This window comes from Anopheles coluzzii, chromosome 2 (genome assembly GCF_943734685.1).
Source record: "Anopheles coluzzii chromosome 2, AcolN3, whole genome shotgun sequence".
Lineage (NCBI taxonomy): Eukaryota > Metazoa > Arthropoda > Insecta > Diptera > Culicidae > Anopheles > Anopheles coluzzii.
Window position 1 is genome coordinate 55205524 of NC_064670.1, and position 23906 is coordinate 55229429.

At 41.8% G+C, this 23906-nt stretch overlaps 4 protein-coding genes across 9 annotated transcripts; 2 read left to right on the top strand and 2 right to left on the bottom strand.

Moving 5' to 3' along the window:
- Nucleotides 1-717: 717 nt before the first annotated feature.
- Nucleotides 718-14333, bottom strand: LOC120947968 (leucine-rich repeat protein soc-2 homolog). 3 transcript variants are annotated; one of them, XM_040363857.2, is made up of 3 exons: nt 14186-14333; nt 9283-12082; nt 718-4703 (listed from the first exon to the last, which is right to left on the bottom strand). In XM_040363857.2, exon 2 carries the CDS (start codon nt 11864-11866, stop codon nt 10079-10081), a length of 1788 nt encoding a protein of 595 aa, XP_040219791.1. In that variant the 5' UTR covers nt 11867-12082; nt 14186-14333; the 3' UTR covers nt 718-4703; nt 9283-10078. The 3 variants fall into 3 exon arrangements, with proteins under 3 accessions (XP_040219791.1, XP_040219789.1, XP_040219788.1); XM_040363855.2 differs by lacking the exon at nt 14186-14333 and adding an exon at nt 13740-14123; XM_040363854.2 differs by lacking the exon at nt 14186-14333 and adding an exon at nt 13736-14123.
- On the top strand, nt 7303-9046 carry LOC120947969 (CDGSH iron-sulfur domain-containing protein 2 homolog). Its single transcript, XM_040363858.2, has 3 exons — nt 7303-7821; nt 8336-8547; nt 8662-9046. The coding sequence occupies exons 1-3, from the start codon at nt 7725-7727 to the stop codon at nt 8749-8751; spliced, it is 399 nt and encodes a 132-aa protein (XP_040219792.1). The 5' UTR covers nt 7303-7724; the 3' UTR covers nt 8752-9046.
- A 732-nt stretch (nt 14334-15065) lies between the features above and the next one.
- LOC120949938 (adiponectin receptor protein) lies at nt 15066-19765 on the top strand. 3 transcript variants are annotated; one of them, XM_040367582.2, is made up of 5 exons: nt 15066-15265; nt 16855-17630; nt 17717-17904; nt 17989-18182; nt 18265-19765. In XM_040367582.2, exons 2-5 carry the CDS (start codon nt 16876-16878, stop codon nt 18403-18405), a joined length of 1278 nt encoding a protein of 425 aa, XP_040223516.2. In that variant the 5' UTR covers nt 15066-15265; nt 16855-16875; the 3' UTR covers nt 18406-19765. The 3 variants fall into 3 exon arrangements, with proteins under 3 accessions (XP_040223516.2, XP_049463150.1, XP_049463149.1); XM_049607193.1 differs by lacking the exon at nt 15066-15265 and adding an exon at nt 15588-15983; XM_049607192.1 differs by lacking the exon at nt 15066-15265 and adding an exon at nt 16156-16335.
- Nucleotides 19766-20156: 391 nt separating this feature from the next.
- LOC120949937 (sorting nexin-6) lies at nt 20157-23646 on the bottom strand. Of its 2 annotated transcripts, XM_040367580.2 has the most exons (7): nt 23245-23646; nt 22947-23090; nt 22111-22848; nt 21832-22014; nt 21622-21639; nt 21404-21513; nt 20157-21338 (listed from the first exon to the last, which is right to left on the bottom strand). In XM_040367580.2, the coding sequence occupies exons 1-7, from the start codon at nt 23248-23250 to the stop codon at nt 21245-21247; spliced, it is 1293 nt and encodes a 430-aa protein (XP_040223514.1). In that variant the 5' UTR covers nt 23251-23646; the 3' UTR covers nt 20157-21244. The 2 variants fall into 2 exon arrangements, with proteins under 2 accessions (XP_040223514.1, XP_040223515.1); XM_040367581.2 differs by lacking the exon at nt 21622-21639 and having other exon boundaries at nt 23245-23645.
- Between the last annotated feature and the right edge of the window lie 260 nt (nt 23647-23906).

Sequence of the window (23906 nt, forward strand, 5' to 3'; positions counted from 1 at the left end):
GATATACAAGTTATCTCCGATATACGCTATTAATGCGCACCGGAGACAATAGCGTATCTCGAATATTAGGGTAAGTCGAATTTCGAGGCTCTCAGTCAAATTACACATATTTTTTGTATAATTTTGCTTAAAGTTATAGTGCCACTAAATTAGTTATTTGATTTGATTTCAACTGAAGATTGAATTTTGTATCTACTGGTAATGGTTTTTGAAAGTCTACCAAAAGAGAATTAATTTGTATTTGACATTTGATGTGTCTAATCAGTACAATTCGCTCAAATTAAGAAATATTGAGTATGGCGTATATCGGGGAATACCTGCATACCTGATTCACCTGGTGGTCCTCTATGTACACGAGTCTTCGGACCATCTTTGGCGGTGTTTTCGAGCATGGAGCTTGCTGAACAGTACGGCGAACCGTGCATCCTATTGATGGCGAAAAGGCTTGCAAGATACGATGGCCGGGGCTTGTTGTGTAGATGCCGGACTAGTGCTCTACTAAGAAGGTGTTCGACACGAAGCGCAGAGGAACACAGCAAGTTCGTTGACTGCATCAAGATTCGGTACTTCTGGGATATCGGATGATATATGAATTCTAGGGACTGAGCATCCTAAGGAATACTCTTTATGCACTACGAGGCTAAAAACAAATGTTAAATAAATTTAAACCCATTTTCTCAATTTTTAGCCCCGTAATGTAAGCTCACGAGAACACAGTTTTTATACATGTATAAACATTTATTTATGAAATTTTGTCCTTGTCTTCCTTGTTTGTCAGTGTTTTTCCTAGAACTTGAGTGGTTCGCGTACCGAGCCATCCGATTTTATCCAATAAAAACGTTGGAAGTTGGATTGGAAAATTATTCAACAGCTTGCTAAAGAATCATCAAACTAGATCTTTAAATACGTAGTCGTTTACTCTGTAAAACAATATGTTGTCGAGTTGCTGTATAGCTTTCGTTTTGAATGCTCTTTCTCTTTCTTCATCGGACCTTCCTCACACACTTATTTCCTTTCTTATATTAGTCAGTTTGTCCAATGACTGAAATAGTGCATGAAGTTGTTAGTTTCGACAAATAAATTAACATCCAATCGTGTCAGCGATTCATATCCCTCATAAACGATTGTCCCAAGTTCTACAAATGTATCAAGTTCTTACTGTTATCTTTCAACTTCGTTCCGCACATTCAATCATTTATTCGAACGTTTTGGCACTCAGGAACTACAGTAACGGAAATACTCAGGTGTTAGTCAAAATCTTTTCTCTCATGTCTAACAATGCGTACAATAAAAAAAATCATATAAAAGCAACGAAATCAAGCTATGATTTCGAATTTACGTAGATTTTTAAAAGCAAATAATATTTGAGTTTTTTGTGCTCCAGGGGCTTCTTTATTATGGGACAATTAGTGACTTATTGAGAATGAATTTTATGTGATAAGTTTATTTGAAAACTCAATTCAATAAGAATGTCCCACAAGCCTGTAAAAAAGTTCACTTCCTATCAGAAAAAGTAACGAAGGTGTCCCAAAATTAGGTGAACCCCTGTAAACCCCTATAATGCTAGCTCTTCGTCTGGGTCTAACAACGTTTCTATCAACAGGAGCTCACATTTTCAAATCATAAAGAAGAAGAAGAAGAAGAAGAAAAATAGAAAAGGATAATAAATGTTGTTTCTCGTTAACTTCGCCATATAATGCTATGAAATCTAACACCGCGTTTGAACACAAGACTGTCGATATTAATTTTGTCTTGCTTCTCTTACTGTCTCTCTAAACGAGCGCGTCCATTGTTCTTAACATTCAAATTTGCAACCATTTTTTCGCTGTACTTTTGTTATGTTGTTTTTGCTTTATTTTGGTATCATACTCTAATATTCGTTTGCCAGATATATTTCATAGCTATTCATATGAACTAAAGTTGTAGTCGGTTTCATCTGCGTTTCCTACCACTTACGGGCTGATTCACAACCCTGTCACTAGAGAAGCCCTGTGTTTGTAGTGATTTTATAATTATACTTTTCACGAATGCTAAATATATGTACTATATATGACACATGTTTGACATGTCGTGGGGGGTTCCGCGGGGATCCGAGGATCACTACTACATTTGCTTTTTTTTCTATACATACGACCGAGCTGCTGCTGCCTCGCATTGATTAGCGATACTGTCTCTCACAATTCAAATGCTATTTTCCACCATCTCCTGGCGTAGTATTTGCTACTACGTTGAATCAGAATGCTTTTGTGTTTTGTCTGTGTGCGTATTTTCGTATTTTCATCTACTTTCGCTCGCTTTTACTGGCTCCTGTTCTAGATTCCCCGGCCCTCGCTTGGGCTAGTAAAATACATGCTGATATTTCTATATCAAATAATATTATATCATGATCATGCGTACTCATGGTTCGCATTACATATAAATTTAAATATAATCGGGTGCTCTCAGCATATTTTATACATTTAGTGTGTCTGTGTTAATCTTATGTGCTACACTTCTAGGTTAGTATCTTTTTTGTTATATTATGTTACTTCCGTACACATTCCACGTTAATGTCAATAATAAAAGATGGTGTACGGGCTATTCCAACATCCACATATTGTTTTTTCCCCCATCCTTCCACCTTGCAGTACAAACATTTTTACCATATTACGCGGAGTTTTCAGGAATTCTGATAAATTTGGGACACTTTGTTGACCTTTTCTTTTGGTAAATGGACTATACCGTACCCTTTTGGGGCAGGCTCATTTGAAATCAGAGTGGAATTTCTCATGCACTGGATTTACGAGACCCGTCGTATTATGTTCACTTCCCAGAAGAAAGACCCAAAAGAAATGTCCCAAAATTACCAGAGCTCCCGAAAATCCCTGTAATGCCATGCTATGCTCCAATGCTTTTGGACATCAGATGTGGCAAAAACATACATGCAAATATGCAGTGTATTGTATTTGAAATCAATTAAAATATCGCTTGAAATCATCTGTAACGTCAAAATTCATTCCGCTTGCTCACACGTAAACAATACATATGGCACTTGTAAGAATAAACTTTCAACTGAGTATGATTATGAAACACGAAAGTTGAGCAAGGGAACAACAGTGTGTACGTGTTCATATAATAGTGTGTGTTGTGCAGCAAGGAGAACTTTTCAAAACACTTTTCACTAACGTTTCCCATTTTTTTTTGTTTTGCCAATTGGAATGACATTCATGCTTTTTATGATGTATCGTACTTAAAAATGTCAATTCCTTTATTTTTTTTCTGTTAAATTCGATCTTTGACGAACACACGCTATATATATAACACGATACAGCGGATCTATTTGTTTGTGACATTACATTACCATAGCAATCCGATGTATGTATGATCTACGCGTATTGTTTGTAAATCTCAACGATAGTTAGAGATCAACCTGTGTTGTTGTCCTGCGTGCATCGTCGCATTTTTGTAACATTTAAACTGATATTTTTACGTCATGTTTTACATTTTTGTTGTGTAAGGAAGTTTCGCTTCATTTGCACGCAATCCTTTCAATGTACACGTTATTTTATTTTTATAATGTTAGCGCATGTTTTCTTTTTTGTGTCGTGTTTTCTACTTTTCAATTAGCTTCTTTAGTATTAGTTTTTCATCGCTACATTTAATTATTTAGGCCATTTACGCATTCCACTCTACGTTGTTTAAACTGATTTCTGGGTACCAGATTGTTAAACTGTTTGAGCTGCTTAAACTGTGTTTGTGTTTGCTAACTTCTTTTAAATGTTTCGTTTTTTTGTCATAGATATTTTTATCTTAGTTTTTTTTTCGTTTACACTTAATCTTTACTATTTAGCCTCAGGTCACACCACACTGTGTAACTAAAATAATCAAATTTATTGTTTTTTAATGACTAGATTAAAATGACGATCCAACGGATATTCGCAAACAAAAGTTTGAAATGGTCACAATTCGCTTTTAAAAGCGCATAGTCAAATCAATGAGTCTCGCGAGAGTGCACCTCCCAAACTCATACAGGTTATACAAACGTTACTTTTTAGCGTACGCATCATTCAAAGACATATTTATGTTTTTGTTCCTTCGTTTAACGTTTCTACTATTCATTCACATAACGTTCAAAAGCTTTAAATTCGTTGCAGTAATCTGTATTCCGGAATCCTCATATTGCCATGAATAATGTTACAATTACAAGAAATGATACATTATCGCTTATCAAACTATTTTTTTAAAATAACATTCATAAAATCATTTCTTGCCAACCACTCTTTTTTTTCGCAAATACTGTACCGAACAAAGAAAATTTACCAAAGAACTATGGGATTATAGAAGGTTTTTTTAACGAATAAAATATTATGAAACAAGATCGACCTTATCACTGTAGGAATTACTTTGATAGTTATGCCGAATAAAATCTATACCATCTTTGCTTCATGATTTTCACATCTTCTCATAATAATAACATTGATGATAATAATCCGCATTCAAAAAGAAATCATCAAATATAATAAAACATCAAATAAATCGTTCAAGTTGTTAGACGCTATTGATTTTTTTTTAAATATCGCACATACACATAATATTTTTTAAATAAAATCACGGTTCCTTTTGCAAGTTGTATGTGTAAATTATCCATTCGAAAGATATATTTCCTGGGTATTGATTTTTTGTATTATAATTAGGTAGAAACTCGGGGAACTCAATCAAGAAGTCTGAAATGAAACAAAAAAAAATCTATTATTATAAGCACAACAAAAAATATTAAAAATTGATTGGTTGAGTTCATCAGGGTTTCATTGATAATGTATTTATAATTTAGAAATTTTAAGTATACGTTCATTTAGAGTCAAATTCTACAATAATGTTCGTATAGTTTCACTTGAAAAGCCAAATAGTTAAACCAAGAATAAAAATGTGTGAAAGTTCTATGAAATATATGAACCATCAAGATCCACCGTCTCGATATCAAAGAGCCGTATGCGGCTCGCGAGTCGCACTTTGACGATCGCTGATGTTGATAATTATGGCGCTTCCGTGAAACTATCTTCATTATTAAAATTAAATAAATTTTCCGATTGATCATGAACTTTTTAAGATTCATAGATATTCAAAACTTTAAGGCCGGGCTACATTGATCGTACTCGCAACTGTAATTTCGATTTTCATTAGCGCATCTGGCAGCGGCTGGTGGAAGCTTTTTTTGGTCATCGAGGGGATGGTCGTGCCGGATCTCAAAATTAAGTAGTTTTTACATTGTTTTTTCATGCAAAAACGGCTAAAATACTTGCACAATATGTTTATCTATCAATTACAAAACTTTTCTCGTGCAAATTAAGTTAAAAACATGGAAAAAATACATATTTTCTGAAGCGGCTCCAAATTGTTTGGAAAAATGCTTCGGTCAGCCGCCGCCAGGTACGCTAGTGAAAATCAAAATTACACCAGAGAGTACGATCAATGTAGCCCGGCCTAAAGAGCATATCTCTATTTAAGAAATATGTGTGGAAACTATTTTCAACGCGTTTTTGCGTAATTACACGTTTTTAGTTATCCTGCCGAAAACAGGTACATTGCCGAATACTGGTACAGTTACCCCATAGTGGACAGGTTTTAGCTTCAATAGTATACACATTTATTGCATGCATTACTAATAGCTAAAACGAGATAAAAGTTTGCACTTTTTCATGGATTCATTGAGGCTTGAACTCACGACGGGCATGTTGTTTAGCTCGTTCGATTTGATGACTGTACCACGAGGTTTCTTGCTTATAATGCAATAAAGCTGGTTTCGACAAAAGTATAAAATATTGACAATCTTCAACAAAACAATTACTGGTTAAGCTGGATACTTTTGAAGCGGTATGGCAACTACTGTACCAAATTACGCAAAATTTGCGATCGTTGTCTTGATACAATTTATGTTCGCTTTATAATTAATTTAATGTAAGACATTAATACCGTTTTTGTGTAAATACAAAAAATGGTTTTGAATTTTGCTATTTTTTAACCAAATCGCTATTTTTATAAACCAAATTTAGCCGATACAATGCGGCAAAATATGTTTTTCAATTTTAAACACACAGCAGGCTAGAGCTGTCATTAATGCCAAAACTGTGCAAACGCAAGCTGCTATGCCGAAGCCTTAATCAGAGTGATCAGGAATACCGATATACATATCTAGGGTTTGAAGGAAAAATCTCAATTTTTTAATCATTGAACTATAAACACCGACAAACCGACGTGATACTGGCGTTACTAACGTGTCCCACACGAAAGTACTGTCATTTGCAAGTGAAGCGATCACTTCTGTCAAAGTAAGCTCTGTTCACTGCTGCTTCGATGTAAACAACTTTTCTAAATACAAATAGCGAAGGAAGTGTGAGGCAAGATTTTGTGATAATTATTGGACAAAACACCCAAGAAAATCATTTTATAAGATTCCAAATCAATGCAGAAGATGTAAGAAGTACATAAAACAATACGCATTGGAATTTGCGAAGAAAAACAAAAAGGAGGTTCAGCAGTTTCTCGTCTGTGTCAGAATAGTAAGCGATTCATTATAGAGATGACGCTAGTGTGTAACGTATTTTCATTTGAAATAAGGAGATAACTTTTGATGCTCATTTTGTTCGAAGTGTCACGTCGGTTTTTCGGTGCTATAAAACTCAGCCAAATAATCAAATCAATCTAAATAATACAGCGAAAATCAAATGACAACACGTACGATAAAATCGTATCCTATGGAGCCCTGCAGCGGCCCTAAGCGGTCGAGTGGAGCCCCGAGAAAAAGAACTTGCCATCACTGAGAAGTGGTAAAAATATGCTCCTTAGTCCTTCTTTGGCTTAGAATTTCTAGTACAATTTTCAGATCGACACTTCAGAAAGACCTTCATTTGTGTAACCGCTGAACCAAATGTAATCCATCCATCCTAGATAAAGGATGCATATTCTCGTGAGATGGAACTTTCATTTTGCGCATTAGCATCCCCCCCCCCCCCCCTGCCCCGCCCCCTCGCTCAACACTTCTTTTTAACTGAGTTTCGAGTTTTAACCTGCTGAAAACTACAGATAAAATGTTAGTACTCCTTCCGAAATCTGCCAAAATAATCTGGCCACACTGGCCCTAATGTTGTTCCACGTTTTGCTCTCACTGCTTGACAGCTAAACGATATATTCTGCGCTCTATAGCTATGCTCTTTTTTCTCGTTCTATATTGCGTGAGAGTGAACGAGAGCAATGATAACATCGTATGCCGACCCGTCGACTGTAGCGGTATGCAGGAAAGATGGCATTAGTATGAACGAGAAAAAGCAAAGAAGAAGCGAGAAAGAATCAGACTCGGACCATTCCTAACTTTTCCTTCCCACTAAGTGCGGTGTCAGTGGAGTTAGTTTTGCAAATCATTTGCACGGAAAGCAAAATTCGGTACACTTCCATTGGGCTGACGGATTGTTGAAATATTTAGGTGCTTAACTAGTGCACCGTCTTTTGTCAATCGTGTGAAAAACCGACATCTGGCCTTCCGGCGTTTAACAAACTTCCCTCACTGCACTTGTCGTTGCTGATCGTTGTGTAGCGAAACAACAGAGCACGTACAATTGGAGAGTAGATCTAGTTTGCTCGCCGCAGTCGTTCATTTGCTGTTTCAATTCCCATACACTTCAGCGTGTACACAGGAGAAACACAGTTTGCTTGGACGTTAAAGTGTTGTGCAAAAGCCATTTGTAACCATCATGCAGCTGCTTTCCGGACTGGTGAAAACAACCGTTCCCAACTATTTGTCTGGTTTGCCAATACCGGACACTTTCGGAGGATGGTTCCGACTAGGATGTAAGTACTATTTTAGGTAATATACTTGCACACGGCGTATTTTAACCCACCCTGCAACTGATTCACGGCATCATGATCCAATGTTGCCACACGAACACAGTTATTAGACCGTTCATGCGTATCTTATTGCCTCCGATGGATGCAGCGTTGAAAGAGAGAAAGGCGAGTGGAACGAAGACAACCGCGACATGAGAGTAAAACGGGGTCCTTCACCCGTCGAGAAGGCACCATTTTTGAAAACATGCCAGCACATTGTTATCGGCTAGATTAGAAAACGAGAACCGTGGGCTTCTAAGCTAACATGAAATTCTGCTCGTTATGTAAGATTTGTTTGCAGTCACACATACAGATAATTCCCACGACAAGACGCGCGGCACCATTTGTGTTGGACTGGATGTGTCTGCTTGCATAGATTTTGCTTCTGAGTAAAACAATACTTTCAGCACACAGTTGTAGCTCCAATGTTAACGGCGGAAATATAATGCGACATTTTGTATGTTTCCGTTGATTGCAGTTAAGGATTGGCTGTCGCTCGTACCACCGACAGCGGCCGTGGCTGGAGTCGTGTATATGTCGTACTTGGCCTTCTGCCCCGAAGCCCGTCCGAAACCCTCGCAAAAGGCAAACAACAAGATTCGATTGGAGGAAGCAAAGGTTGTAGACATGATCGATATTGAGGATATTGCCGAAAAAGCAGCCTTCTGTCGATGCTGGAAATCGAACAACGTAAGTGTTTGTCCCACCATCACACGACATCTTGTGCAAATGCAGCAAAGCATGCATTTTCTAGCTGACAGGCAGATAACTGATATCTTTTTGCTTCTTTAATCCCATTTCCAGTGGCCGTACTGCGATGGATCACATGGTGCCCATAACAAGGAATGTGGCGACAACCTCGGTCCGGTGGTAGTTCAACGGAAGAAGAACTAATTTTCAGCAAAAAGTGCATCATCGCTCGCCAGCTCCATCGTCCGGCGATTTGGCATATACCAGTGTTACTTTTCATGTTCAATTCATCCGTTCAAGTCCCTTCCATTTAATCGAAACGTGCTGCCCTCAACGGTCTCAAATAAATTGAGCATATAGAAGTGCATTTTAGTGGGAAATTGATGCAATCAATTGTAGCTTCTATAGAAAATTGAGTTCGAAACAGCTAATACCTGTTGTTACAAGTAACGTTTCACAAGTTAATAAAAAGTAGGTACCGGGTTTCAAAAATCTCCAACATGCTGTTTATAATTCTACTTTCAAACGCATCCCCTCTATTCGCATATGATCTTTCTTTGTTTTCATTCGAATAAAACTGTTTTATTTTTCAAAAACAGAAAGTCTGATAACTATTGTACATTTGTCCGAAACTCTAGTTCAAACGGTATCGTTTTTCAATCACAGATAAAATATAGTTTGAGTTCCAACATGTTACATGTTTATAGTTTTTAAAACAAGAGTAAATCTACTTACCGGAATTGTAACTACTTGTAGCAATTCCATCGTATCCCAATCGAAAGTCTCGTGCAAGCACAATAATATGTGGTTCTCCAGCAAACTATCACTTCAAATGTAGGTGTATCGCAATTTAAAAATTCCATCCAATAAATACTGTCGTTCATTGCGCGTCAGCTTTTGCCACTATTGTCACATTTCTTCTTGTTTTCACTGTTTCCAGAAAGGGAAAAGACAACTAGTCGTTCGTGCACGCCGTAAAACATGTAAAACACAACACTAAAGGAGACCGACTCGAGAGCATTTCCATTCGCACACACAATTTCAGTTAACAGTTTATGAAACAATAACGAAGTATTTTGTTTGTTTATCGGTCGCGGTTCGTTTTGATGAATAGAGTGTTCATAAATACCGCATTGCCGTTACATTCTGCACTGAGCGCTAATTTGACGTCCACGCTTGTCGTATGCTTTGTGTATTCCTTTTTTGTTTTTTTTTTTTGTTTGTTTAATAAGCAATAACATTAAAGCTTTATTTTAATCACATTGATTGAATTTGTTTTGTGTTTTTGTGTGTGTGTTTTTTTTTTCTTCTCGTATGTGCATTTCGTTTACTTTTTATGCTATTTTAAATGTGATTTCCATCCGTGGCGTGGTTTTGGTTTGGGAGGGGGGTGGTTTCACAACATTAAACACAATATCGACGGCTAGGCCGAAAAGGATAACGACGGGTACGGCGCGATCCACAATCTATACGCATGGAAAGCACTACACACGCAATGCTCGCGGCAAAGAGCGATCGTTTTGCTAGCAAATCACATTTGTCGGTATGGCGAATGAAGCTTGAGGTACTGTATGACGAGACTTGGACCCCCACTGACTACCTCTGGTGGAAGGGCCGACAGCGGACAGTTTTCGATGCTCATAATCGCAAGATTCTGGCACAGGGCCAGCTCGTACGGTAGCTTAATTAGCGATGGATTATCGTTAATATAGAGCGATTCTAGGTTCTCCAGCGTGCCGATCTCCTCCGGCAGGAACTGCAGATTGTTTTCCCCGACCGACAGGTACGTCAGGTTTGTCAGATGACCGATTGTGCGTGGTAGTGCGCTCAGCTGGTTCGACTGCAGTATCAACTTCTGCAAATCGTGCAACAGCCCGATCTCCGACGGCAGCGACTCTAGCCGATTTTCTTCGAGATCGAGCACGCGCAACTTCTTCAGATTGCCTATCGTGTTTGGTATTCGCTTCAGCAGGTTGTTCGATAGAATGAGAATCTCCAGGTTTTGCAGGCAGTGTATGTCGTCCGGAAGCTTCGTCAGCGAGTTGGTACCGAAGTTTAGCTCCACCATCTGGGTCCAGGTACCGATGTCGAGCGGTAGCGAAGTCAGCGCGTTCTCCTTCATGTTCAGCTTAGTTAGTCCTTTGGCACGGGAAAATATTCCATACTGTATCTTGTCGATCTGATTGTGCTCCAGATTGATGCTTGTCACGTTCGTAAACTGGGCTGGGCCGCCAGATGGATAGCTGTGGAACGCATTGCGCGATAGAGTGATCGTGGTCAAGTTGCTTAAGCTAGCTAGCAACCCATCCGGCAGTTGGCTGATGCCGTTCCCCTCCACGTTGAACTCATCCATATGCGTGCAGTTTTTCAGTGACACTGGAATTGACGTCAGCTGGTTGTAGCGCAACCCGAGTCGCATCAGGTTCGACAAATTACCTATCGATTCCGGTATGTCCAGTAGATCGTTATGCTGCAGATCCAGTGCAGTTAGGTTAACGCAATTGCCAATCGCTTCGGGCAGATGCTTCAGGTGATTGTGCGAAAGGTCCAATGTCGTCAGATTCACTAGATGACCGATTGCTGCTGGTAGCTCGTGAATCTTGTTCTCTCTCAAGCTAAGCATCGTCAAGCTGCTTAGATTCTTCAGATTGTCTCCTACAACACGGATTCGGTTGAAGCGCAGATAGAGTGTAGTTAAGGTGTGCAGCTTGTAAATCACATCCGGTATATCCGACAGCTTATTATGCCGCAAATCGAGCACTTTCAGTTGCTTTAAATTTTGCAGCGAGTCAGGTAGCGACGTAAGGGAATTCTCGTTCAGCGCCAACGTTTTCAGATTCGCCAGACATCCAATCTCCGGGGGCAGCGAGGAGATCTTGTTTCCGTACAGATAGAACTCGACCAAGCTCGTGCAGTCTTTAACCGAGGCCGGTATGACCGTGATGGAGGATTTGCTCAAATCCAGCCGCTGAATGTTCTCCTCCTTGCAGCGCTGGAATTCTTTGATGACATCCACATCGGCTTGTATCGCTTTTCCCTTCTTAGTGGTCGGTTTCGGTTTGTTCGATTCCGGGTGCTTCACCGTCACAACCTTTGGGCGAATAATTTCCGCAGGCATCTCGCTGCCCGATCCTCCACTGCCGCTACCGTACCCTCCGCTACCTGTTGCCGCACTAACGCTGGCGCTGTTTGCACTGCTACCTCCGGCACCAACACTGCCGCCTCCGACGGCCGAGTAGGAGCCTCCGCTACCGCCGCTGCTGCCAGAAGTGTTCGCTGAGGTGCCGGTACCGCCTCCACCGGAGCTGCTCAAATTCATGCCGCGCGTTCCACTCAACAGCACAATGCAATATGATCCCGGTTTTCAGTCGTTTTAGAATGCAAACGAAACGCAACCACCGTCACCGCCGTACGCACGGACAGATTTAGAGTCAGACGAACAGCTGATTTGATCCACTTAACCAGAGTCACTTCAAAACTTGTCGGAACTGGTTTCGGCAAATGTAAATTGTGCAGCTCACAACACCATCAAATCCTGTTGAGAGGAGAACAAATGGTTAGTAACGTAGCATTTCTCGTCGGATGTGACACGCTTGTGAGCTACACGAACGAGCCTGGGCTCTAGTAGTAGTACGCAAGCCATGCACGACGTTCTCCCACACCCAATCGCGTTAGGAGGCAGGATGTAGAGACGTTGTGCTTTGCATTTTTGCCAGACGTAAGCGTATCATCCCGTGTCCCATCCCACACTCGCGAAAATCCTTGACGATTTCTTGTGCGCTGGCTTGCGCTAAAGCAGGGGAGCCGCCGCGTCAGAGAATGAGAGAGATTTGGAGAGTGAGGAAAACGCAGCAAGAGTCGGCAGTGAAAATCGCAGAGCAAATACGGGTCGTAATTTTAAATGCACCCTTCAAGCGAAGGCTACTGCAATGAGAGCGTGGCGGCTGGGAATAGCAGGAAAGAGAACGACTGAGCTAGGAAGGCTCTGTACGGTCGACAATTAAGTACACAACACACAATAAAAGGACGACCCCAGGGATTGTGTAAATATAAGCAGGCGACTAACACAAACAAGGACGCATCCCACAATCCAGCTAAATTGTGTGTCGTTCGCTGTGAACATACCAAACCAACATGACTCAGAGAAGCCCCTGGGATGGGATGTGAAGGATGGGATTAGTTTACACATCCTGTCCCGGAGAGAAAGATCTCTGGCTAACGGTGCCCCCCAAACCAATAGATTGCTTCCGTTTTGGCATGAAATTGTGGTCTACAACTTAAAACCACAACCTGGCTTCATGGGGTGGAAAAAGCACATTAAGGCTGTGGTTTTTTATTTGTCTCTTCATATTTCAGACCACCATCGAATGTATTTTGTTTTTGTTTATGCACTTTCCATTGTGATGCTGCTGTTAGTGTTCCACTGCGAATAGGCACACAAAAAGTAATGTAAACCAATCCTTTCGAGGCAAAGGATACGGGCTGCTGCTCACCACCACTGCTCACAAATCCGTACGATCAAAATTAGGGAATTATGTTCAACGAACAAGGGTGGTCTACACCTGTGTTCGGCACGAACCCAGTTCGATTAATTCTCAAACAGCAGCATCATCGCACCCAACATCAGGAGCATATTGCTCGCACCTACTTCATGCATTGGATATGGACGACACTTCTCTTCAATTTCTCTCGCCAACATTTGTCAACAGCGTTCTAAAATACATGCCCCGTATGCGTGACATTGAACCTTTCCCGCATTCAGCGCACTGCTATGTACCATCAAATCAGGGTTGGCACTGGAATATGCATAGCTACACAGTTTCGTGAGCAGCTAATGAAACACGGACAGGAAGTACACACTGCACACCCAACAACATAGTGGAACAATGCTGCAAAAAGGGTGTAAAATTTCCTTTTTAGACCTTGCGCGCACTTGATAATCACACGCAGCGCAGCGGAGGTTTCGTGTGGAGCATATCTTCTTCACTTGCCACCCAAATTGATAGGCAAATAGCAAAAACAGGCAACACGAGAAGGGGAAGCGCCCATTACCGCACGAACCGAATTACTATCCTAGTGGGTGTAGCTACATCGGGGCAGGTCTCCGCTACGATTCTGCCTTGCACACACAACCTGCCTCGCATTACACCGAAATATAAACCCAATTTTCCTCATTTGCGAACACTACCTACGGCGACGTTTCTATTGCGACGGTGATTCAGCACCACACACAAATGTTCCTGCGGCACACACAATTATCATTGGACTGGTACAGAATTGGCAGGTGCGGATAAGGTCGGAACGCGAATTCTCGTCACTTTTTCGCTGATGATGCTTTCCTACGTTTTGAAAATTGGGCCTGCTGTCAAAGGAGAATCTTCTCACTGAGCGGATTCTGGTTCGTATTTACTCAGCCGCGGTACAGCCGTAGACTCACTCTCACTCAACACACACGCACATACACTGAAGCACAGCAAAGATGATATTCCGTGAGCATGAATTTGACCGTGCTTCTCCAGGAAACTTTTTTCTTTCCTTTTCGTATTGTAAAAGTCATCTCAACTAGCACAGCACAGTTGAGGCGGACGAGAGAAATATTGAGCCGTAGCAAATTTTGCTGTTTTGTATATTTTCTTACCCCGATGCGAGAGACGGCGCCAGAGAGTGATAACGGCATCGTAATTGAATGTTTATGGAGAAAAACAGCACTGACAGCAAGAACACAAACATTGAGAAACAAAGAGCGCCAGTCGTTTGCACTAAACATTCCGTGTGTGGGACTCACTTTTAGTTGAAAACAGAACGCTACATTTTATTGGTATCTTGTGTGTGTGTGTTTACTATTAATTGAAACACTTGATTACATGAAAAAGGAGGATAGAGGGGAAAATGTATATTTTGTAAAAACGTTTTCAATTTGCTGATTCCAAGTGGATCCTTTCATCTACGAACAGACATGCTGCAATAAGAATTGAAACGCACATTATAAAACAGATGTGGGTTTTCACTGTTTCTACACGACAGTTGTTTGTGAAAGTCGCCCACAAAACAGCACGTAGAAAGTTAGATCAGATTTTTTCAATTTTTTTGTATGAAGTTTCTATGAACATTTCCACAAAAAAAACATTTCGTGTGAAAACAGTGTCTGCTCGATAACGCGTCAATTGCTTTGGCCAAAAATTGATTTTTGCAAACGCGATTGTCGCACTGTCGTGTAGATGGGGTGTCAAATCGATGGATTCGAAAGTTCGCTTTCTATCAAACCTTTTGCTAATCATGTTCGCTAGCGGCATTTGCAAGTTGTGTCGTTTGATTTAGTTCAATATGAATGCTGTATGCTGTCCAAAGTAAAAAAAAAAAGATAATTTTAATTTGCACACGCTTCTCCTCACAATATGCTACAAAGCTTGATGTGTTCTACTAAAGAATAATTGTACTACACCAGACAAACTTATGGTCCAGTGTGGTCACCGTGCAATGTCAAAACAAAATAGACAGATCCATTTCCATACGTCTGTGGTCCTGGCTCATGATTTTTTCGTTGTCGTTGCGTGCGTATCAACCGAGATCGGGGTGCAGTTGCCGTCAACGTAGCAAATCCCTTCTGCCCCTTCCGCGGGCTTAGCTGAGTCGAAGGGAGAAAGGGTCACTCTTTGTGGTAGCTACGGCATCGGATCGCCATTGGAGACTACTTGCTGTTTTGTAGCCACAATTTCTGGTACGTTTGGCATAGGTAGAAAACGGAATTCCCATTTTCCTCGCCGTATGGTTTCACGATTACTTTCTGCTGTACTGTGGAGTTTGTCTTAACTGTGTAGGAGTTAGGTAGTTTATAAATATGTGTTGTGTTTGTATTAGTTTGCACTATGTAGCAAGACACCAAAAACAAAAAAACCCTGAACATTGCGTTAAGCAACATGAACTTTTAACTGGTAGGGGATGTGTTTTGGGGCCATACATTAGTGGCAGTTTTCTCTTGCAGTTCAACGTCATACAGAGATAGAGAGAGAGCATAATTGTTCGATGTAATTTCATTCATTTCCGCTTGAAGCTAGTCGTTCCAATAACAGTAAGAAAAACGGTGCATGTGCTACGAACGTGTTCGTGCGAAGAAAAACAATGCTAACCCAAGGCAAAGCTTATCAAAACGTGCCTTCCAATAACTTTTTATCGGTTTAACGCACTGTACTCGCTAGTCATCGAAACTTGATCCCGTAGGCCCTCATTCAACGAAAAAAAAAAGTTGTTGTGCAATCACATGATACACCGATGAATCGGAAAGCATTAGAAAGACAATTCCTTCCCTCTGATAAGCAACGCTTTATCATGGAAAGTTCAAACGAATGTTAAACCTGCCGAACATATTTGTAAAGGATTTGCACAGCTCTGTGTGTTTAATTCTAGGACAGTGAAGAAAACGGGCGGACAGGAAAAAGGTGAGGCAGTTTATTGATTTTTCCTTCGCCGTCGCATTACCTGACTAACTCGCGGTCGTGAGCGTATGTGTGTGTGTGTGTGTGTGGTTCGACTTTTGTGTTCAGTTTAAAGGGAGCGGGCTTTGTGTTTAGCGATATATCAAAGCTCTACGGTAATATTTATCGAGCTGTTGGTTCTTCTAATACAGCGGCGTATTTGGAGTTTCGAATTGCAAAACAAAATCGTCATAGCAGCACATGTGTTCGATTTGTGTTACAAGTGCAGGTTGTTGAGAGAGTTGATAAGGGAAGGAAGTCAGCGCAGTTTGCGGTGTGTGTGAGACAGAGTGAAATCCAAGGTGATCGAGCTGCGGCAAGCGAACGCACATCCGGAGCATTTGTGTCATTGGCACCGATAAAGTTGTTTTTTTAAACGAAAAAAGTATATCTGTTTTTGATTGATCGCCTAACAGTAAGACGCTCTTATAAGGACGTTATATTCGATCGAAGAGTTAAGCGAGCACGGGGTTGTGTACGCTAATTTCTTTCTAATTTGCGTAGTGCCTGACCCTGTGTTTGCTGTGGCATCTCACAAAGTCAAATAATTGACGTCGACAACACTGCGTAATTTACGGACGTCGCAGGGGTTACTGATGTGTTTGGAGTTCCCGTGTACTTTCGAAAACACTTCGTAGCAACGTCATTGAATAACACTCCCTGCCAACTAGATTGTAGCGTTGTTTGTTTTATTACACGTGTTTGGGGTGATCATTATCAGTCGTTACATTCACCACCCTTCTACACACCGGGCGGACTATGTTTTCCGTGTTTGAATATCAATAAATTAAAACTTTTAGAAATACCATTTAAATCATTTAAAATTTATTTGCAGAATCAACACAACTCTAACACAATGTCTTCACTGCGTTACGAAATGAACGATGGCATTGAGGGTGGCATCCAGCAGCAGCCAGCATCGAGCAGCGGTCACAAAAGTGCCCTGAACGCGGCGCCCGGTGACGAGCTGTTCAATAACATGATGGAGGCTGACTTCAGCATAAGAAAGCGGCGTGTTTGGGCCCCCGAGGAGGTTTCCCTCGCTTCCGAAGACATCGACCTGCTCGATGATGACGACGATCTGGAGGAGGAGGAAGACGATGGGGTCGGTTGTCCGCTGCCCTCAACGCCGGAGGATAACCAGCTGCTCGAGGCAGAAATGACTGAGGTGCTGAAGGCGGGCGTGCTTTCCGACGAGATCGATCTGGGTGCATTGGCGCACAATGCGGCCGAGCAGGCGGAAGAGTTCGTGCGCAAGGTGTGGGAAGCTTCCTGGAAGGTTTGCCACTTCAAGAACCTGCCGGCCTGGCTGCAGGATAACGATTTCCTCCATAAAGGCCACCGGCCTCCGTTGCCTTCGTTCAGCGCTTGCTTCAAGTCCATCTTTCGCATACACACCGAAACCGGCAACATATGGACTCATCTGTTGGGTTGCGTCATGTTCATCGGCGTGGCGGCCTACTTCCTTACGCGCCCCTCGTTCGAAATTCAGCTACAGGAGAAGCTCATCTTCCTCACATTCTTCATCGGCGCAATCATCTGTCTAGGATTTTCGTTTGCGTTCCACACGCTGTGCTGTCACTCGGAAATGGTGGGAAAGCTTTTCTCCAAGTAAGACCACATTTTGACCCGTTGCGACTGCGTGGATTGAAGAGAAGTTGTGACATTGTTTAATTTGTTTCCGTTCTGCTGAATAGGCTGGACTATTGTGGCATCGCTCTGCTCATCATGGGTTCGTTCGTTCCTTGGCTTTACTATGGTTTCTACTGTCACTATAAGCATAAGCTGATTTACCTGACTGTGGTGATCGTGCTTGGAATTACTTCGATCATTACCTCCCTGTGGGACAAGTTTTCGCAGCCAAATCTGAGACCGCTCCGTGCAGGTGAGTATGATTGGCGCCACAATTAGTAATGGAGCAGCGTGCACCGTACATCATTAACCGCTTGACTTTTGTTTGCATTCCCAGGAGTCTTTATGAGTTTTGGGCTGTCCGGAATTATTCCAGCTATTCATTACGTGCTTATGGAAGGATGGTTTAGCAAAATTTCCCAGGCAAGTCTGGGATGGCTTATCCTGATGGGCTTACTGTACATTCTCGGCGCTCTTTTCTATGCCCTGCGCGTTCCGGAACGGTGGTTCCCGGGCAAGTGCGACATTTGGGTAAATATACGATTGGGAGAAGCGAAAAAAAAATCATCATTGCACATCCCATACTAATCCCAATCACCTGCTTGTTTTGCAGTTCCAATCGCATCAGATCTTCCACGTGCTTGTACTTGTGGCCGCGTTCGTGCACTATCATGGCATCAGCGAAATGGCAATGTATCGAGTAACTGTCGGCGAGTGCGACATTCCTCATCAGCATCCTGCTATTAGCTTCTAAATGGGAAATGATGGTAAGCGAATGCGCGTGCTACACGAGCCCACGAGCTGATTCCCAAATGTTGATGAAAGCGCGTTGTACATCACACACATACACACACCCGCAAAGATACACTCAGTATGTAACATCTCAGTGAAGAAGCAGCCCAAATCACAGCGCGGGGAATCGGATTTGTCGGACTATTAGCTGGTGAGAGAATAATACACAACAGCCAGCGACCTGGATAATTTATTATAGCGTTGTATCGGGGATAATGTTTAATTGCAATATTTGATTTCTTATTTCAATTACTCTTGTTTTCAATATTTGTTACAGTCGCAATGTTTCAGGTATGCTTGTTTTTGGATATGCGTTTTTAATCCATATTATATATGTTGAACCATCAATCTATTATTAAGAACCCTGAATGACAGCAACATAGGTTTACGATTGGATGTTCTTGATGGATGCGCAACATTAGCAGGTAGTTCAAAACCAAATTATAGACTATTCATTCAGATGCGTGTGGCATTGCTGCCCGAGCGATCACACAAAATCGTACGTATTCACGAATCCAAACCCATAGTACTTCATAAACAGCCTGAAAAGGCACATCGCCATTGGCTTTGCATGGTCCATACACTGCACTGAGAGGATGGAACCGGTTGAAATGGCTGCATGGTGATAAATGCAGCCACAGGCAATATGTGCTAATCGTTTCCGAAATTATGAGTATTAAGTTGCACACGCATACAGAGATAGTTCAGATTTAATGTTAAGGGGTAGCGCATATTGGGTAGCAACGTAATACACACGTAAAAAACACCCTTAATCATCAATCTTTATTATTCCGGCTCTTACTTTTCTTAGCATTTCATGCAGCATACAAACAATGTCAACAAGTGTAGATAATGGTAAACATTTATCAAAAAATAGTAAATCGTACCACACATACTAACTCACTGGGCAAACACTGATAAAATCGCTGGCGCTAGAGTCCAACAACAGAAACGCTGTGGGAGGGAATGTAACGAGTGGACAAGAGCGAACATTCATTCTTCTTTGCAACGCGAACGTGTGTCCTTCCATCATCGACTCGGCAGTGGGATGTCACTCTTTTACGATGTGTTGTGTTGTTGTGTTGGAATGGAAGACGAAGCAAAACAAAACAAAATAAAAACGGTAGCGATATATACATATATAAAAAAAAACATCTTGGGAATATGCGGATTACGAACGGGATAGGGGGAAATAAATGTTTAACCAATAAGTAAGGCTAAACCAATTACAAACAAACAAGCACACACACACACAAACCCACTAAATGGTAACACGAAAAACTGTACTAGCTATGGGAAAGTTAAATACATTTCACATGTGTGTACCGAAAACTCGATGGTTTTACGACTTTTTCCATTGATTCTGCTCAACTAGATGACACACCGGAATGTTTTCGAATTAGTATATAGGGTTTTCCTGGGGTTCTCATAGTTGTGGGACACTTCCTTGACTGCTTCTTATGGGAAGTGAACTTCATTTAATGGAAACTGGACTCTTTACTTTTTGGACAGACTCCTTGGAAATTCCAATTGGATTGTCCCACAAGGGTGTGTAGAATCCAATTCTAATTTGATAAAGATAGATTCCCGTAAGAAAGAGTCAATAAAGTGTCCCACAGCTATGAGAACTCCTGGAAAACGCTGTAATGTAAATGTATGATGTAAACACTTCTAAACGTTTACGAGAATCTTAGAACTATGAGCACAGTGCTATTGGTTGGTTGTAGATTTATTTATTTCATCAATATTTCATACAAACTGTTATTTACCGACATGTACGCTTCTATATATATATGTGTGTCGCGCAGGCTTCAGTACGAGTCCATGCCGTTTTGAATCCATCATCAGTTTATACCGAGACGAAAAGAAAGAACAATCGCTTGTGTATAAAGAGTATAGTAGAAAAATAAAATGCCAATAGATTCTCCTACTGCCCTACCCGTCCGTCCTAGACGCAACAGCTAATTTGGTTTTCCTGGAACGCACTCTTCTTATCATTTCCCCTCCGTTTACAAGAAAAGCATAAAACCTTCTTCTTCAAATCTCTCGCTAAAAATACATTCTTCCTTGACATTACATATTCGATGGAAGAAAAATGAAGTGCAATTTATAATTCACAATTATTTCACTGAATTCGAGCGCAGTATTTTTCGACAACTCGTAACAAACTCTAATACATAAGGTCAAATATTTAATATTTTATGGATTATGAACCGATAAAAAAAAAACAAACAAATTAACGAAGCGCTCCCTACATCTCAACAGGTGTATGCATCCCCGTTATCTAAACAGCCAACAATAGAATGTAATAATGTGAATCATGATAATGATTTCAACGGCGTTTCTTGTACTTGTTTCCTAGATACGTTTTGCGTGATAAAGGGAATAATATATTATTACACTACATAAAGGTGAGGAAAAGAAAATAAGCCCCCTAACGGTGTTTTGTTTCATGGTTCGATGAATTCATTCTTCTAATAATTTTCGTATTATTTGCATTATCATGAAGACACATTTGCTCTCTGCTATCCTATGCTAGATCAACAGAACGGATCTTTGTTTTCTCCAAATTGGTGAGTTAAACCCTCCCCCCCCCCCCCCTCATCCTCGTCTCCCCCGATTCCAGACGGTTACAAATGCGTTTCGCTGGCAATCACGTTCCGACATCGCCGACGGATGTGTCCATTGATACTTCACAGATAGGAGAAATATTGTTCCACTTAGACGGTTACGTTTTGTATCGCATTTCTTTGCCGCAAATGTAAGAAAGTGAGTGTTTGTTTTTTGTTTCAGCCCGTTTACTAAACCAGCTCTTGTAAGGCGAGTAAAGACTGGCGTAGAAATTCGTACTGTCCTTTAGCGTGCTTTATTTCCAGCTCTGCCAGATCAGTCAAGCTGTGGATAAACACACAAAAGTGTGATTAGATTGTTTCAGATTGGGCAACAGTCAAAAAAATTACCTTTTCTTGAAGGCCGCCACACGGCGCAATCTAAAACTGACCAATTCTTCCTTGCCGCGTGCTGACATCGATTCGAACTTTTCGCATGCCTGTGTCTGTGCACTTTCCGCCTGAAATCACAGAAAATCGACGATGAAATAATAGTCTTTTTTCTACCACCTGGCTGCTAACTACATTCTCGTTTAGGCATGCATGTTTAAAAGCAAAACCATTCCCACCTCCTGTACTTCCAGCGGCTAAAACGCCCATCGTGGAAGAAAGCATAAAAGAGAAAGAAAGACAGACAGATAAAGCATATACACAACCGGGGGACCAAAGATAGGAACAGGGGCATGGGACAGCATGGTTGGAAAATGTTTCTATTCATTTGATCGCTGTATTTACATTCCTTCGTGGTGGTAACACGGTGCCTAGCGAACATCTCTTACCGCGTGAACATCCTTATTTTTCGCCCTTGCCTTTTCTAGGTTGCGGTTGGCGGCTTCGTACGCAGCCAAGCAGCGCAAACGACGAATTAACAACGCTTTGGCTGCATTACTATCCCGTTGATAGTATCGCAGCGTATCTCCCAGCTTCAGGTCCTGATCGCTTGCCACACGTCCTTCCATGTTCTGGGGGTAAAAGTAACAGTAAACATTACACGCGCTTCAGAAAACGTTTCCAGTTTCCCTAAAATAGTCATTTTAACGGGAACAACCCATATTTACCCTTATTTTTTCGAAAATATCGGACGTCTTTGCCAAAAACTTCTCCATTGAGCCGTGTTCCGCGGTGGATAGCGCCAGCAATTGAGATGAAATGCGCACATGCGAATCGGCCACGTCCTTGTGTTTGTTGGTCATTTTCTCCGTTCGTATCGCGGCCTCTTTCAAGTGGGAATGGTACTCGCCCAAGAATTGCAGCTCGTGCTCGAAGAAATCGTTCACATCCTTCACCGTGGCACCGAGGTAGATTTCATCCGTCGTTTTGCCGATGCTTTTCACCAGTCCACCAAAGATGTCGATCTTTTTCTTCATTTTTGCACACAAATCCTGGTCGTACACGAGGAACACCTTCAGGTGCGAATCCTCTCGGAACACGGGATGCGAGGCGAGACGCGTCAGGAAGACTTCGTGCATGGCGACAGTCTTTTTGAAGGTGGCCAAATATTCGGCTTCCAGCTCCAGCTTCATCTTCTTAAACTCCTCCTTGGTCATATTGCCTTCGCCTTCGCCCAGCCGTTGCAGCTTTTCGCGCGATGCATCGAAGTCAGGCCGGGGCGGACACGGTGGGATAATGTAACCGGCATACTCTTCGTTCTCTTCGAAGCGATCGTGCAGCCAGACGAATTCCTCGTGCTGTCGGACCACCAGAAAGTCGGACTTGTCAAAGCCGGGTAAGTTCGTGCGCGTGTGGACGGTAAATTTCACCCGCTCCTTCTCACTCAATGCGTCGGAAATGTCGACCTATCGGGGACAGTATGGATACGAGTCCAGATAAAAACAATGCATCGCCGGCAATGCGATTACGGTGTGCGAACAAAGAAAGTCGCAACATGACTCACCAGTAGGGAATTTTCCGGCAGCGCTGCGGTGGTACCAGTAGTTGATCCGCCCTCAACGGATCCCTGGCGCGAACCTATCGTCTCCGGGACGGTGACACTCGGGCTCGTCGCTTGCTGCGGTGATCCGTTTTCTTCGATTCCATCCTGCAAAAAGACAAATCATCACACCACAAGTGTCACAAAGCCGCCCACATATAGTACAGTCTGCGTTATCACTGTGTGCTACATGAAGCACAATGTAATTTCTAAAGAGAGCGGTGCCAGCACGGCACATACTTTCATTATCGTCTGCACTTACCATCATCTTGGCTTGATTTTGAATGATTCGCTACTTCCGGTAACACTACGACCCGTATCTACTTTCCTAATGCGTTAGGAATGCGATCTATCTGGCTAGGCAGATCAAACCACGGCCAATACCGACTTGGGTCAAAACTTTTAACGCAACTAATTCGATGAATCAGTGCACGAACGGCCGGGCTATTCGTTTGGTCGCAACAAAGCCACACAACTGAAAGGAAGGACTAATATATTTTCACGCTGCTGTAAAAGCCATTAAGAAATCACGCAACAGTGACTAGCGAATGCGGCTCGTGGGGAGTAATTTTCTCTATTATTTTCTCCACTGATGTCCCATGCAAACTACTTCGTCAGCACAATATTGTAAACTTCTCCCCTCGACAGATATGAGATTGATATGATTGCAATGGTGTGTTTATGAGTGTTTGTGAGCCAATTTGAATGCGCATGTGTTGGTGCGTATCTGTCAAACTGTGTGCGTTGGTTTATGCTGAAGGGTTTTAATTTCGGTCGACAATATTAGCTGAAACGACGGATACATTATCGGTTGATGTGTTTTGTAAGCGTTTTGCCGTAATTTCGCAACAGTTTTGTCTGCAATGATTTGAACAATGCCAACCGATAAAAATGCAAACCCTTTTTTCGAATGATTTTGGGACA